Source organism: Brassica napus, chromosome C3 (assembly GCF_020379485.1).
Source record: "Brassica napus cultivar Da-Ae chromosome C3, Da-Ae, whole genome shotgun sequence".
Classification (NCBI taxonomy): Eukaryota; Viridiplantae; Streptophyta; class Magnoliopsida; order Brassicales; family Brassicaceae; genus Brassica; species Brassica napus.
In genome coordinates, this window is record NC_063446.1 from 38,229,680 (window position 1) to 38,243,753 (window position 14,074).

The following is a 14,074-nucleotide window of genomic DNA, read 5'->3' on the forward strand; positions in this document are numbered from 1 at the left end:
TAACAAAGTGATGTGTTTTGAATGCAGGGACACGTGGCGCGACGACAGCCTTCCACTTTCTGACGTGGCATCCTATGTGGATGGCCTAGGAGTGAAGAAAACTCTTCTTTATATAATTTTTTTTATAAAACATAAATTATCTAGTTTGTGGATATAAATATAATTTCCATCTAAATATTTTCTTGAGGATAATATTACACTCTAAACTAAACCCGGTTAATATGAATTGCACTCGCATCCAAAATGTGCAATTTTCCTATATATTTATTTTAGTTTCAAAATCATAATAATCCCCGTATAATACTACGTCTATTTATTATTATTATTTTTCTTTTCCTCAAACTAAAAACTAAAACATATTATAAGCACATTTTTTTCCTTTTTAGTCTAATCCACTATTACAATATGTAAAAGAAATTGAATACTATTTTGTATCTGTAAACATACTTGTTTAATATATATGCCTAAACATCCTATACAATCAATACTAACAAACATATAATCTCTGAATAAGAATATTTTTCAATGATAAAAAAAAAACAACTTTGGGATGTTTTAAAGATACATAAGCAGAACGAACCTGATGTTAGGCGGCGTTGGTAATGTTAGATGCGCTCGTGACTGAGCAAGGATGACGACGTCTTATGTTACTCCACTATCTGCCTGCAAGTCCAGCCTTTTCTCTGTTTTATCTCTTGACCATAACTAAAAGTTGTTTTAAAAAGATCTTAGAGTATTGTCAGGATATGTAGTGGCTGCGATGGATCTCTTTATATACATATAAGCGCTTATTGATGTGCATTAAAGTGTTAGTTACATACTACTTGTATGTATGGAAATGCGAAGAGATATATTAATTTAACAAAGTGATGTGTTTTGAATGCAGGGACACGTGGTGCGACGACAGCCTTCCACTTTCTGACGTGGCATCCTATGTGGATGGCCTAGGAGTGAAGAAAACTCTTCTTTATATATATAGATAGATAGATAGATAATGACCACCAACGCTAAGATTCTCTTGAATATATTTGTAACATCCCGAGTTGTGATATATGGAAAGGCTTAAGAGAAATGATTTGGCTACCTATGTCACCAAAGTTGACTTACCTTTTCCATCACACATACGTTTAGAACTCCAGAGTTAAGCGTGCTTGGGTTGGAGTAGTGAAAGGATGGCTGACCTATCGGGAAGTGATTCGCGATACCGTGTGAGTGAGGTCAAAGCACGGGGAAAGATCATGTGGTGATTGCAGAGTCAAGTAATAATGATTTCAAGCCTTCAGAGAAATTAACGGACCGATCGTTGGAATGGGATGGGGCCCACAGGCCGAGAGAGCGGGCGTGGGTGGCCCATTAGCCGTGGGCTGTTGGGTCGTTACAATATTCTTCATGAACCATCTAGTTCCACAACTCAGGATTATACGCGAGTAAAATCACTAAAACAAGACTAAGACCATTCTCCTTGCAAGATGCAAGAGAATCTTCCTAGTCAGTATCTATTCGTTTCTGTTCCTCCAAATTTTGTTGATCATTCACTTGTATCTCTTGAGCCTCTCTTCTTTTCCTCTCAAGATAACTTGGCCACCCAATGGTGACTCTCGGCCTCTGTTTTCTCTGCAGCTTCTCACCTCTGCCACCCAATGTTATCTCATTGTTTCTGTTCATGCGTATTCTTTTGCGCCTCTCGAAATTTGAATGTAACTGTTCCTGCAGATTTTCTAGAGTATTAGCTACGATATTTTTTTAATCAAAGGAAACATATTAGTTCAAGAACTTAGAATCATACAGTGTTGGAATCAGTAAAACATGACTTGTCTAAATGAGTTTGCTCAAGTTCAGAATACTCGTCCATAATAGCACGCTTTGTAATGCAACACTACATATTTTATAGCTTAGAGTCCTCGTAATATGTCTTCCAAGATATTAAAATTAGGTGACCATATTCCTTTCAAAGTAGACAAAATTATAAGTGGAAATAAGAAATATTTTTAATTTTATTTATTTTATTTTTTTAAATGAATGTTAAATTTTTATTCAATCCAAAAAAACCCTTGTGTACATTTACAATGCTTCCTTTTTTATAAACAAAACTATGAAAAAAGTTTTTCTATCTGCTCCCTATACTCCAGTTACTTGTCTTGTGGAGAACCAGTATTGAAGGCCTCCTTCAAATCGCTTGTCTCCCATCTTTTGTACTGAAAAACATGTTCCTTACTCTTCTATCAATCAGTCTTATCAGTTTAGCAGAAGGCAGAGGTGGCTCACCATGTCTTCTCCCATTTCTCTCCAACCATAGACCATGTATAGTAGCTTGAAACACATACTTTAAAGTGAACTTCTCAATATTGTTTTGACCTGTAGAGATCCGAGAACAATGTAACATAAAAGATTTTGGATATGAGCTTATCAGCTTTTTCTTTACTTGTCGGTTCTAACTTAACCATTGGAGTGGTAGTGTGAAGCAAATAACAATTCTCACATAGATTGAACTGAAGAACATTTCAAAAGTGCCTATTTCTATAAGTTGAGTTATCACCAGATGAGAGATAATTTCTTCCCTTCTTCATACTTTTGATCATGTGAATCTCGATACAATAAGCTAAAGTTAAAAATAAAAGAATTCATGAGAGACATTTCACTTTTGAAATCAAATCAAGAAGCATGAGAAAATCTATGTACAGACGAAGAGTCATACGACAATCATGGCTCTTTTTGTGAAGAACTTCCAAACCTTTGAACAAACTTCCACCACATAATGAAATGTAATTGCAGCCGTAAAAGAAAAGTTTTAGGTAAAGAAATTCACAGTAGTTATCACAAATTGGGAGAAAAACGGCCGTAAAAGTCTATTAGAATAGAAAAATGAGTGATCTCTCAAAAGGAAGATAACTCATCTATCAAAGACTTCTTGAGATCATCCTCACCTTGCAAGCTCTGATATCCAGTAGCGCAAATGCAAAACAGCAAAAGGTATTAACATAAGTAAAACACCTCTTACGGATAAAAAAGAGCATTGGTATAAACGCCTATACCTGGACACGAGAGACTTTTCGTGCATTTTATGGCAATAGCTTTATCTTCTTGTAGATTTCATGGCGATAGCTTTTATATAAGAGGAGAAACAAAGGGAGGAGAAACGAAACCATAAATAAAAGAATAAAGAGCATACTGAATGATTCAGAGTGATGCGTGGTAACATCAATTGGCAGGGATGCGAAGCGATTCCCGAAGAGGAAGAGCCAGAGAGATCATCGATGGCGGTGAAGATTAGGGTTAGAAGAGATGAGCTTAAAACGGGCTATCTCGAATTGTTTTAAGCATATACAAATGACCCGATTTTTTCTGTGAAGACTAAAAACATGTGTGACATGACAATTTGAAGATCTTTGATTAAATTTGATATAGCATGCTTCTCCGAGTATTAAGCCATTTTAGTATTGTAAGATTCAATTCAAATATTTTTATCCAAAATATTTAAATTATCTGAACTTTATGAACTTTTATCCGAAAATAAATTTTTTTGATATATAATCTTAAACTTAATTTTTCTTAATAATCCAAATTAATGAAAAAAGAAACAGAATCCAACAAAAACTAAACTGACTTGAAATATTCCTAATATTAATTGATTTCTTTTTTTTTTGAGCACATTAATTGATTTCTAACTCTGTTATCCGAACAGATGTTATATTTGTAAAATCAAAAAACAAAATAAAGATATCCGAGATACCCAAATCCACCTTCTCAGGGTTCGGTTAATACACCCTACCGCGGGTGTTTTCGGAATATAAGAACTGGTGATTCCAAAACCTTCTCGTCCTCCCAGAAGTTTTCAGGGTATTCTTTTTTTCTTCAGGATACATAAATACGTCGTCGGCGGTGAATAGGTTAGTCATCAGAAGTAAAGAACAATGGCGAACCTTGAATCGGAATCTTCTTTCTTCCCTCAAACCTCTTCTCGTCTCCCAGACGACACCGTTTTCTTCTCAATCTTCCCCGACGCCTCCCTCTCCGCCTCAGGATCCGAACCCTCCGCCGCTCTCCAATCACTCCACCTCCAAATCATCGACTTCCTCTCCCCCTTCACTTCCCCCTACATATGGCAGCACGAGCCCTTCTTCCTCTCAATCTCCCTCTCCCCCTCCGCCTCTTGTCCTTGCACCGATACTCCCATCCCTCATCTCCACGGGAAGCTCAAGTACGGCGACAACCTAGAGGACGAATGGTTCGCAGTCTTCCTCCTCTTCCGCATCTCCGCCGCGTTCCCGTCTACTTCTATCCGCGCGTGGGACACCGACGGCGAGTTTCTCCTCATCGAAGCCGCTTTCCACCTCCCTCGCTGGCTCAACCCCGAGACGAGCCGCAACCGCGTCTTCGTCCGCGGCGGCGACCTCCACGTCGTCCCGCGCAGCCGCCTCCCGGATCCTTCCTTGCTCGCCTCCCTGCGGTTTCTCCTCGAGCGCGGGGGTAGCGAGTCTCGCGCGTCGGATCCGGTTCAAACCGCGTTGAAGAACCGGGTCTCCGGTTATCCCGATAGAGCGTGGAGGAGTATGCATCGCGTTAGGGTTAGAGTCCCCGTCTCCGTGGCGCACGTGCTGAGGCACGAGCCTTTTTTAATCTCCCTTGCCGTTGAAGGCTTCTACGACCGTGACGTGGACTCGATGAAGCACGCAGCGAAGATGGAGAAGTTTTTAAACAGCAGAGAAGAGGAGCACGTGCTTGTTAATGTCAAGATGTCACGTGCGATGTACGCTCAGCTCGTGCAGCAGAAGTTTCAGGCGCCGAGTTGTTACCCGATGCCGAGCGTTAGCGATCGGGAGGCTTACTCTGAAGCTGAGATAGGGATGAAGATCGCTTGCGGTATGGAGATGATGTATCAGGAGAGGAAGAAGGAAGGTGAAGATGGGAGAGGGAGTGGTTGGAGCAAGTATAAGGAGAATCTCGAGAAGAGTGGCTATTTTGAAGGTTTGCTTGCTGGGTCCAAGGAGTACAAGAGGTTGATGGAGAACGCTGAGGAGTATTATCAGAAGAGTTCGTCTGTTTCAAGAACAAGGTATAATTGGTTCTTTTAGTAAGTTGATAAAAGGATTCGTCTTTTGAGTTGTTTGTTTTGTTATGTGCAGAGAGATTATGAGTGCGCCTGTGAGACGTATCGATGAGATTCTTGCTTTACCTTACTCGGAGGATGACTTCAAGGGTCAGGAAGTTGCTGTTTCTGATAGTGATTCTTGGCTGTACGATGGTGAAGATGAGTTGAACTCTGTTCTTCAAGAGAGGCAGAAGGAGATGGAGTTTTATAACGAGAAGAAGGAGAGGAAACAGAAGGGGAAGGGGAAGGAAGAAGGTGGAAGCTCGTCTGATGCAAACGTGAATAATTTTGATCTTGGTGATATCTCAAAGTCGATGGAACAATTCATCCAGAAGGTGTCAAGTTACAAAGGAGCAGAATTGCCACAAAACAGGTTATTAATCTTCTCATTTTTGTTGTCTCTCACGAGGTTAGAGCGTAAGGTATCAAGACAATATCTATTGCTGGACTTGTGCAGGGATTTTAAAGAAGTGAATCTAGATGTGGACCGTTTCATGAAAGATATTGAGTCAATGCTAGGTGGTCAAGAACAAGATGAAGATGAGAGTGATGGTTCAGAAGGATCTTCCATGGACATGGATTTTGAAGATGAAAGTGAAGGAGAAGATCCTAACGATGATGAGAAGGAAGCCTTTATGGAGTCCTACTCTGGAGCAATGAATGAGGAGCTTAAGAACTCAACTCTTGACAAGAGCTTTGAACATGTGAATCAACATTCTTCCAAGCAAAACGGGGTAATTCTTACAAAACCATTTTTTTCTGCGAATCTGAAGAGTTTGACTACTATTGATTCTGGTGATATTTATGTGCCACATCTGCAGGAATCTTCAAAGACTACAGAAGAGAAGGAAGATGATGATGATGAATTTACACCAATTGATGCAGATTTCAACTTGGTTAAGAACCTACTTGAATCCTACTCTTCACAACAAGGTCTTCCTGGTCCTGCTTCCAATTTACTCGGCCTCATGGGTTTGCAACTTCCAAAGGACTCCAACGACAAGTAGTGAAATGAAGGTTTTATATCTGAACAAAGCGTATAAACATGTTTGAAATTTACTTTGGTTTACTACTTTACGAGATCTATGTTACTGATTATATAACGTGTACAACGCTGGGGATCTTGTGTTGTCGGAAATAAGCACATGACATGTGATTGAAGAAAGAATCAATTAAACAGAACCTTATATACATGTACACTACACTATTATACATCATCAACCACAAGAGAACAACAGAGAAAACATATTTTTTTTCTTCTTTCCAAAGCCAATAATCTCGACCACAGAAGCTAAGCAGAAAAATATCCAATACCCAAATCAAATATCATATTCATAGCATATCAATCCATCATTCTTCATTCAATCTTTATATGTTGCCAAGTCTCCATCAGCATCGCCTTTTGTCCATTAGTAGATTCTTGAAGAATGAATTGATGTTTTGGTGTCACTCACTTGCAACAGAAAATCAAAAGGACTCCTCCAGAAGCTATTGCCTTTTTTCTTCCTTTTTTATTATTTGATTCTTTATTTTGAAACTGAAAAAAACATAGAGAAACGGTCTTCATCTTCCTAATCTCCAGTTTCTTATAGCTTCCCCATAGACGACAGCCACTGTTCCATATTCTTCACATCTGCAGGTATAATAAACACATACAATTCTATTCATAATTCAAAAGACTACCTTTCAACAAATTCAGGTTGCAAATCACTGATAACATGCACTAACATAGTCGATATTAATGATGATGATTATGAAAACGGAAAGAAACAATTACCAGGAGCAACAGGAGAGAAGAAGGCAGTTGGAATCTGATTCCCAGAACCATCAATCAACTTCTTGTAACAAGGAACAAGAACCACAAACCCACCACCACCAGTATCATCCTCACTTTTAAACCCTGGTCCATGTGGTTCAACCCAACCAACAGACCACTCCGGATCATCTGGTTGAGGGAACACAACATTCCCCATGATCTTCTCCTCCTCTCCTCCCCCTCTTCCAATCCACCCTCTCTTGATCTTCTTCACAGTAGAAGAAGAAGAAGAAGACCCAGTCTTATTATAAATCTTCTTCAGTGAAGAGGAGGACCCTTTGGACTCTTTCTTATCTCTGTCTTTAGAGTTACCACCACACAACCACCTCGGAAGACGAGGGAAAGAGACTGCCATCTTTTAGAAAAAAAAACTCCGAACCTCCGGAGAAAAAACTCTTTATCATCCAGCCATAGATCAATGAATGGTGCCTTTTATTTACCTGTCAAACAATAAATAGTTTTACCTTTTTAAATCATCCTCTTGTTTCATTAATAAACAAATCATAATGTCACCATAATGATGACACTGACCAAACACAAACAAACACACACTGATTCATAAAACCAAATGAGAATCTCTCCAATCCATTAATACTGCTTACGATGTGACCAGCAAAAAAAATAAAAATCAGATTTTTTTTCTAGTCAATTCTCCAATTTCAATGAAATTCCACAGAAAGGAAATCTCTTTTATTAATTATTATTTAAATCTCGCGGATTCTTCGTTAATAGAAAGTCATAAACGCTTCTCCAGATCGCCTAAAAATAGAAAAGCGAAATCAACAAAATGATGAAACAAGGGAGGAGGACGATCAATCAAGCCTCTCCGTGTCCGTCAAAACACGGCAATGATTCACCGGAAAATTCGGCAGGAAAAGATTAGAAAAAGAGTTTTTGAAAATAGAAATCTCCGATAATTCCGAAACGTAGATTACCGAGAGAGAGAAGTCTGAGATCGAACGATGGGGAAGAAAGCCTAGAATCGCGACGCTCTCTACAGTCTCTCTCTCTCTCTCTCTCTCTCTCTCTCTCTCTCTCTCTCTCTTTCTCTTTCTCTCTGACTTTTGAAGAAGCTCCATCGTCTGCTCCGCTTCATTTATACTACTCTCCTTTCCCGTTTCTATTGGGCCCTCCCTCCTGCCAAACCAATAAAAGATTGATCCGACGGTTGTTAGCGGTTTACTTGGTTCACTGGATACTGTTTCTGTGCGTTTATACTGTAGACTTTACTACACAGGATTTTTACCTAATAACCAACAAAAAGGCGGAATATTATTACGGTTTCTTTTTTTGGGGGTCAAATATTGCGGTTTTATTTTATACTATTAAACCAACAAGTTTTTATATTTTAAAGTTTTTAACGAATAGATTTCCTTACTAATTAACAAAATTTGTATAGTGATGATAGACTTAAGGGGAATTTCAGATCTTCGAATTTTCAATTGGAAATAATGCGAGTTCATGTATTTCCCCCGAAATCAAAAGCATTTCTAGTTTTCTGAATGGAATTTTGTTGTAATTATATTACTCTGCTTAATAATATACTCCGAATGAATTTATGCGTAATTATAGAGTTATACCAAACTATTACGTGTTTGCAACGAAGATCAATGGAAAGAGAGAAAGGAAAAGATGAAGTTTGTTAAAGAAACGTTTATTCATCTGTTAACTTTACCGTTTACCGTTTACCGTTTACAATCTACGCTGCTTATATACAATACATATGTACTAAACCGGACTACTGAACCAGCAAAAGGAAACTAATTCAGCTTAACCAAAATTCCCGGTTTACACCTCAATAGTCCCCCTCAAGATGAGCTATCAAAGATGTTAATGATACTCATCTTGGATTTAAGATGTTTAAACTGATAAGGGAACAACGGTTTAGTCAAGATATCAGCAATCTGATCCTCACTCTTCACATGGAGTGTCTTGAGAAGACCTCGATCCAGTTTCTCACGAACAGTATGACAATTTAGTTCGATGTGCTTAGTCCGTTCGTGGAAAACAGGATTCGTAGCAATGTATATAGCCGCAGTACTATCGGAGAACAGAACTGGGACAACCAGCTGAGTGATATGTAGATCTTTAAGTAACGCAACCAACCACATCATCTCACAGGAAGCAAGCGCCAAAGCACGGTACTCCGCCTCAGCTGAAGAACGAGACACAGTCGGTTGGTTTTTAGACTTCCAAGAGATCAACGAAGAACCAAGAAACATGGTAAAGCCTGTAGTTGAACGTCTGTTGTCTTGACACGAAGCCCAGTCAGCATCAGCAAAGCCAGTGAGACGCAAGTCAGCAGTAGCAGAGTAAAAGAGACCTTGTCCAACAATTCCTTTAATGTATTGCAGAACTTTATGAACCGCCGTTAAATGAGAAGATCTCGGAGCAGCAGAATACTGACAGAGCTTATTTACAGCAAAAGTTAAGTCAGGTCGTGTGATGGTGAGATACATCAACCTACCAACAATTCGTCTGTACATGCCCGCATCAGTAAGAAGCTCCCCATCAGTCTTGTATAGCTTCAAATTGGGTATCATTGGAACAGAGGAAGGTTTACATCCTGTCATGCCTGTACAGGAGAGTAAATCCAAAGCATACTTCCGTTGACACAATGAGATCCCATCAGAGGATCGAGCTACTTCCAAACCAAGAAAATACTTGAGAGTACCAAGGTCACGAAGCTTAAAGCATTTCTGAAGATTCGCAGTAAGCTCAGACGCAACATCAGTACTAGTACTAGCGATGAAATGTCATCAACATAGACGAGTACTACCAAGAAATTTGTATCAAGCTGTTTAATGAACAATGTATGATCACCATGACCACGAGAGAATCCCATTGTGAGTAAAGCTTGAGACAATTTCTTGAACTACTGTCGTGACGCTTGTTTGAGTCCATAAATGGATTTGTGTAAACGAAGAACGGACTTCAGAGGAAGAGAGTCCCCCTTACGTTTAGCATAATACTCATCATAACCATCTGGTAACCTCATGTATATCTCCTCTTCCAGTTCACCATTAAAAAAGGCATTTGAAATGTCCAGTTGAGTGAGAAACCACTTCTTCAATGCTGCAACCTTCGACAGTAACTTGATAGTAGCCATTTTAGCAACTGGAGAGAAAGTATCATTGTAATCCAAACCTTCTTTCTGCGTGTAACCCTTGGCTACCAGACGGCACTTCCGTCTCTCCAAAGTACTATCAGCATTGAACTTCAAAGTGTGCAACCAACGACAACCCAAAGCTTTCTTTCCCGGAGGTAAACTGCTAACCAACCAGGTATGATTATCTTCTATTGCATCAAACTCCTTATCAACAGACTCATCCCATTCCTTTGATTTCCGAGCTTCAGCAATTGAAGTGGGAATGGGGATACTAGTAATATGATTAATGAAAGAAGTGTATGAAGGTGAAAGCATTGAATATGTAAGCGATGATGAAATGGGATATAAAGAAGTGGATTGCATAGTGTTGCAAATGTAATCTTGAAGATAAGAAGGTGGTTTCTTAGTTCTGGTGGAAGAAATTTCTGAAAGAGAAGGAATGGTTTGTGTTTTAGAAGTGGAAGTGTTATTAGGTGAAGGACTAGTATCTTCAGGAGTGAGACTGTTGATAGGAGAATTATGTAAGTTATGAGCTTTAGAACACAGCGGGAAGATGTCTTCATGAAACAATACATTTCGAGAGATGAAGACTTTGTTGCTCTCCAAATCCATCAACTTATATCCTTTGTAACCTGAAGGATAACCCAAGAAGATACAAGCCTTAGACCTTGGAAGAAATTTATGTCTCTGCTTCAAAGAGGTAGAAGCATAACACAAACATCCAAACGTCTTGAGAAGAGAGTACACTGGTGCTTTCCCGGTGAGAACTTCATACGGAGTCTTGTTGGAGAGTAACTCAGACGGCGTTCTATTGATCAGGAACACTGCAGTCAAGACACAATCACCCCATAGAGTCAGAGGAACACCAGACTGGAAAGCCAAAGCACGAGCGACATTAAGGATGTGTTGGTGCTTTCGTTCTACAACTGAATTATGCTCTGGAGTTTCAGGGCAAGAATGATAGGAAACAATGCCTTTCGTCTGATAAAGTTGTGTGAATTGTAACTCCGGAGCATTATCAGATCGTACAGATTTAACTTTGACGTTGTAGAAATTTTCAACTTGTTCAAGAAAGGTTGGGAATACTGTCAAAATCACTCTTGTTTCGCAGAAGATAGACCCAAGTTGATCGAGAGTGATCATCAACAATAGTCAAGAAGTAACGAAATCCATCAACTGTTTCAACTGAGAAAGGTCCCCAAGTATCAATATGTAACAACTCAAAGTTTGTGTTACAAATATGATTGAAAGATGGATAAGAGAGTTTCTTCTGTTTTGCTAGATGACAAGTATGACAAAAAGCAGAGCCTTTATTCTTGTGTTTCGAAGTTCCAAGAGTCTCAGAGATAACATCAAGTCTTGAGTATGCCGGATGACCCAGACGTCTGTGCCAAACTCCAATGTCCACTACCGAGTTCACTAAAGCTTGTAGAGACTTTGTATCCAACACATACAGATTTCCAACGCGTCTACCCTAACCAATCGTCAACACCCTGGTATGATCCTGAATCATACAAGAAGAAGGATCAAAGATCACACGGGAATTCAAATCATTCATCAATGAGCTGATACTGAGAAGATTGAGCCTGAATTTCAGGATATACAACACGTTACTGAGACTGATATGTGAGTTGAGTTGAACCTTGCCAACACCACTGATCTTTCATCCAGTTGGTAGGTTAACATAACTTTCAACTGTTGTATCTATAGAGGTAAATAGACTTTTCTCATGAGAGACATGATGTGTAGCTCCAGAATCAATCACCCAAGTTTGTGATGAAAGAGTATGTTGAGCAACCATCAAAATACCAACGAAACTATATGTTGAGGAGGAGAAAGAGATACCGGTGTTCGAAGTACTCGCTTCCATAGTTCCAGTGGAGTGAGAAGGTTGTAGCTGAGACGTGAACAAGGCAAGAAAATGCTGAATTTGATCTTTAGAAAGACTGCCGAGCATGTTCTCTACATTCGTAGACTTCTGCTCACCAGAGACTTGAGCAACAACCTTAGGAGCTGAGAAGCTTTTCTCATTCTATTTGAACTTGGAAACAAACCCTGGTGGAAAACCATGCTTCTTGTAGCAACGTTCTGCGAAATGACCAGGTCTTTTGCAAAAGTTACAGATAGGACGACCTTTGTTGGGACCGGATTGAACATAGCAGACGGTCTGGTCATTCACCACTGGAGTTGTTTCAGAGACTTGAAAAGCCGACGGTGAAGAGGAAACATTTGAGAAACCCTTCTGGCTATCGTCTTGATCCAAGATATTATAGATCTCCACTAAAGAAGGTAACATTTTCTTCATGATAATCTGTCTTCTAATGATCGCATAAGAATCATTAAATCTTGCCAAGAACTTAACAATTATGGATCGCTTAGCCTTTAATTGATTCGCAGCAGCATTACCACAAACACAAGGCTTTTCCGGTTCATCAGAGCTCTCAAGATTATCCTAAAGTGTCTTCAAAGTGGTGTAATACTCAGAGAGAGTGTCATAGTACCTTGACGAAGATCTTGAATCTCCTGAGTAAGATTGAATGTGCGCGGGAGATTTGTCATGTGGAAACGACCATGGAGATCACGCATTTGAGGAGATACGGAGTTAAGTAACCAGGATTTCACCATGCTGTTACAGCGTGACCAGATGCGAAAACTAAGATCTGATTCCGCAGGACGAATAAGAGTTCCATCAAAGAATCCGATTTTGTTTTTAGCATCAAGAGCAATCCTCATCGCAACATTCCAATCATCATAGTTCGAACCAGTAAGTTGAAGAGAAATGAGTTGGAGACCTGGATGATCGGAGTGATTCAGGTACAGTGGAGACTGAGTTGGATCGGACTGATTCACCACCACAAACGTTCGTGAAGCATCGATCGTCGGAGCCGCAACGATCGGAGGAGACCTCGGAGGAGAACGAGCAGTAGGATTCGAACGGGAAGATTTACGTGTCGAACGACAGGGGATTTTCTTCATAGACACCATCGGAGCTCAGATTCAGGTAACGGAACTTGAAACGAGCTGATCGAAGGGAGAATCAAGAGCTTTGTGATGGCTCTGATACCATATTACGTGTTTGCAAAGAAGATCAATGGGGAGAGAGAGAAAGGAGAAGATGAAGTTTGTTAAAGAAACGTTTATTCATCTGTTAACTCTACTGTTTACAATCTACGCTGCTTATATACAATATATATATACTAAACCGGACTACTGAACCAGCGAAAGGAAACTAATTCAGCTTAACCAAAATTTACACCTCAATACAAACCCTTCATTATTTTTTCAATTATGGTGACCTTTAAATCCGTGCGGCCTATACATGTCGATAGACATGTCCACCAGATGCATACCTAAGCCAAAAAAAAAAATGGAATTCAATTTATCAAAATACATAGCTAACAGGAAAAAGATAATTCCAAGATAATTAGTGCATTAATCAGAATCTGAATATATCAGAAATATAGCATATTCTATACACTTGTGAGTATCATCCGCTAAAATTAAGGCTTATCCACTCGAGTCATTTATTATTTTTTCCTCAAATTAATGATTTATCATTGTCGTCAGTCGTCACCAGCATTGCATTATTATTACTAATAACTAGGGATTTTTCCGGGCTACGCCCGGATAAAGACAAATATATTTGTATGTAGTATATGTAATGCATATATGTTGTGGTCAATTTACAAAATTATTAATTGAATTTAATAGGATTCAAACTTACTTTTTGTTGTTTTAATATCTAAAAATACATGTGAAATATGAGATGGTAAATAAAAATACAAATGAATAAAGTTAATTAAGAGATAATACCTTTTCTCATGTGAAGCGTTGGAGACGCCAATGGCAGATACCTCATCGATGGGCCAAGTATGATAATAACAACATTAAAGAGACTGTGTGGATTATTTTAAGATTTGTGTATAATAACAACATAAGTAAGTTCTATATCTATTTCATCTCAACTATTCTATCATATCGTACGAAGTCCATAAACTCAATTAGGAGTTTACCAAAAAAGTTAACACCATTTGAACTTGTTGTAGGAATAGAGAAGGTA

The 14,074-nt window shown here is 39.1% G+C and overlaps 2 protein-coding genes across 2 annotated transcripts; one reads left to right on the top strand and one right to left on the bottom strand.

Annotated features, from left to right (window-relative positions):
* Nucleotides 1–3,782: 3,782 nt before the first annotated feature.
* Nucleotides 3,783–6,280, top strand: LOC106418459 (protein ecdysoneless homolog). Its single transcript, XM_013859177.3, has 4 exons — nucleotides 3,783–5,053; nucleotides 5,124–5,462; nucleotides 5,547–5,823; nucleotides 5,911–6,280. Exons 1-4 carry the CDS (start codon nucleotides 3,912–3,914, stop codon nucleotides 6,094–6,096), a joined length of 1,944 nt encoding a protein of 647 aa, XP_013714631.1. The 5' UTR covers nucleotides 3,783–3,911; the 3' UTR covers nucleotides 6,097–6,280.
* LOC106418460 lies at nucleotides 6,243–8,045 on the bottom strand. The gene is made up of 3 exons (XM_013859178.3): nucleotides 7,841–8,045; nucleotides 6,867–7,345; nucleotides 6,243–6,722 (listed from the first exon to the last, which is right to left on the bottom strand). The coding sequence occupies exons 2-3, from the start codon at nucleotides 7,258–7,260 to the stop codon at nucleotides 6,676–6,678; spliced, it is 441 nt and encodes a 146-aa protein (XP_013714632.2). The 5' UTR covers nucleotides 7,261–7,345; nucleotides 7,841–8,045; the 3' UTR covers nucleotides 6,243–6,675.
* Nucleotides 8,046–14,074: the final 6,029 nt, after the last annotated feature.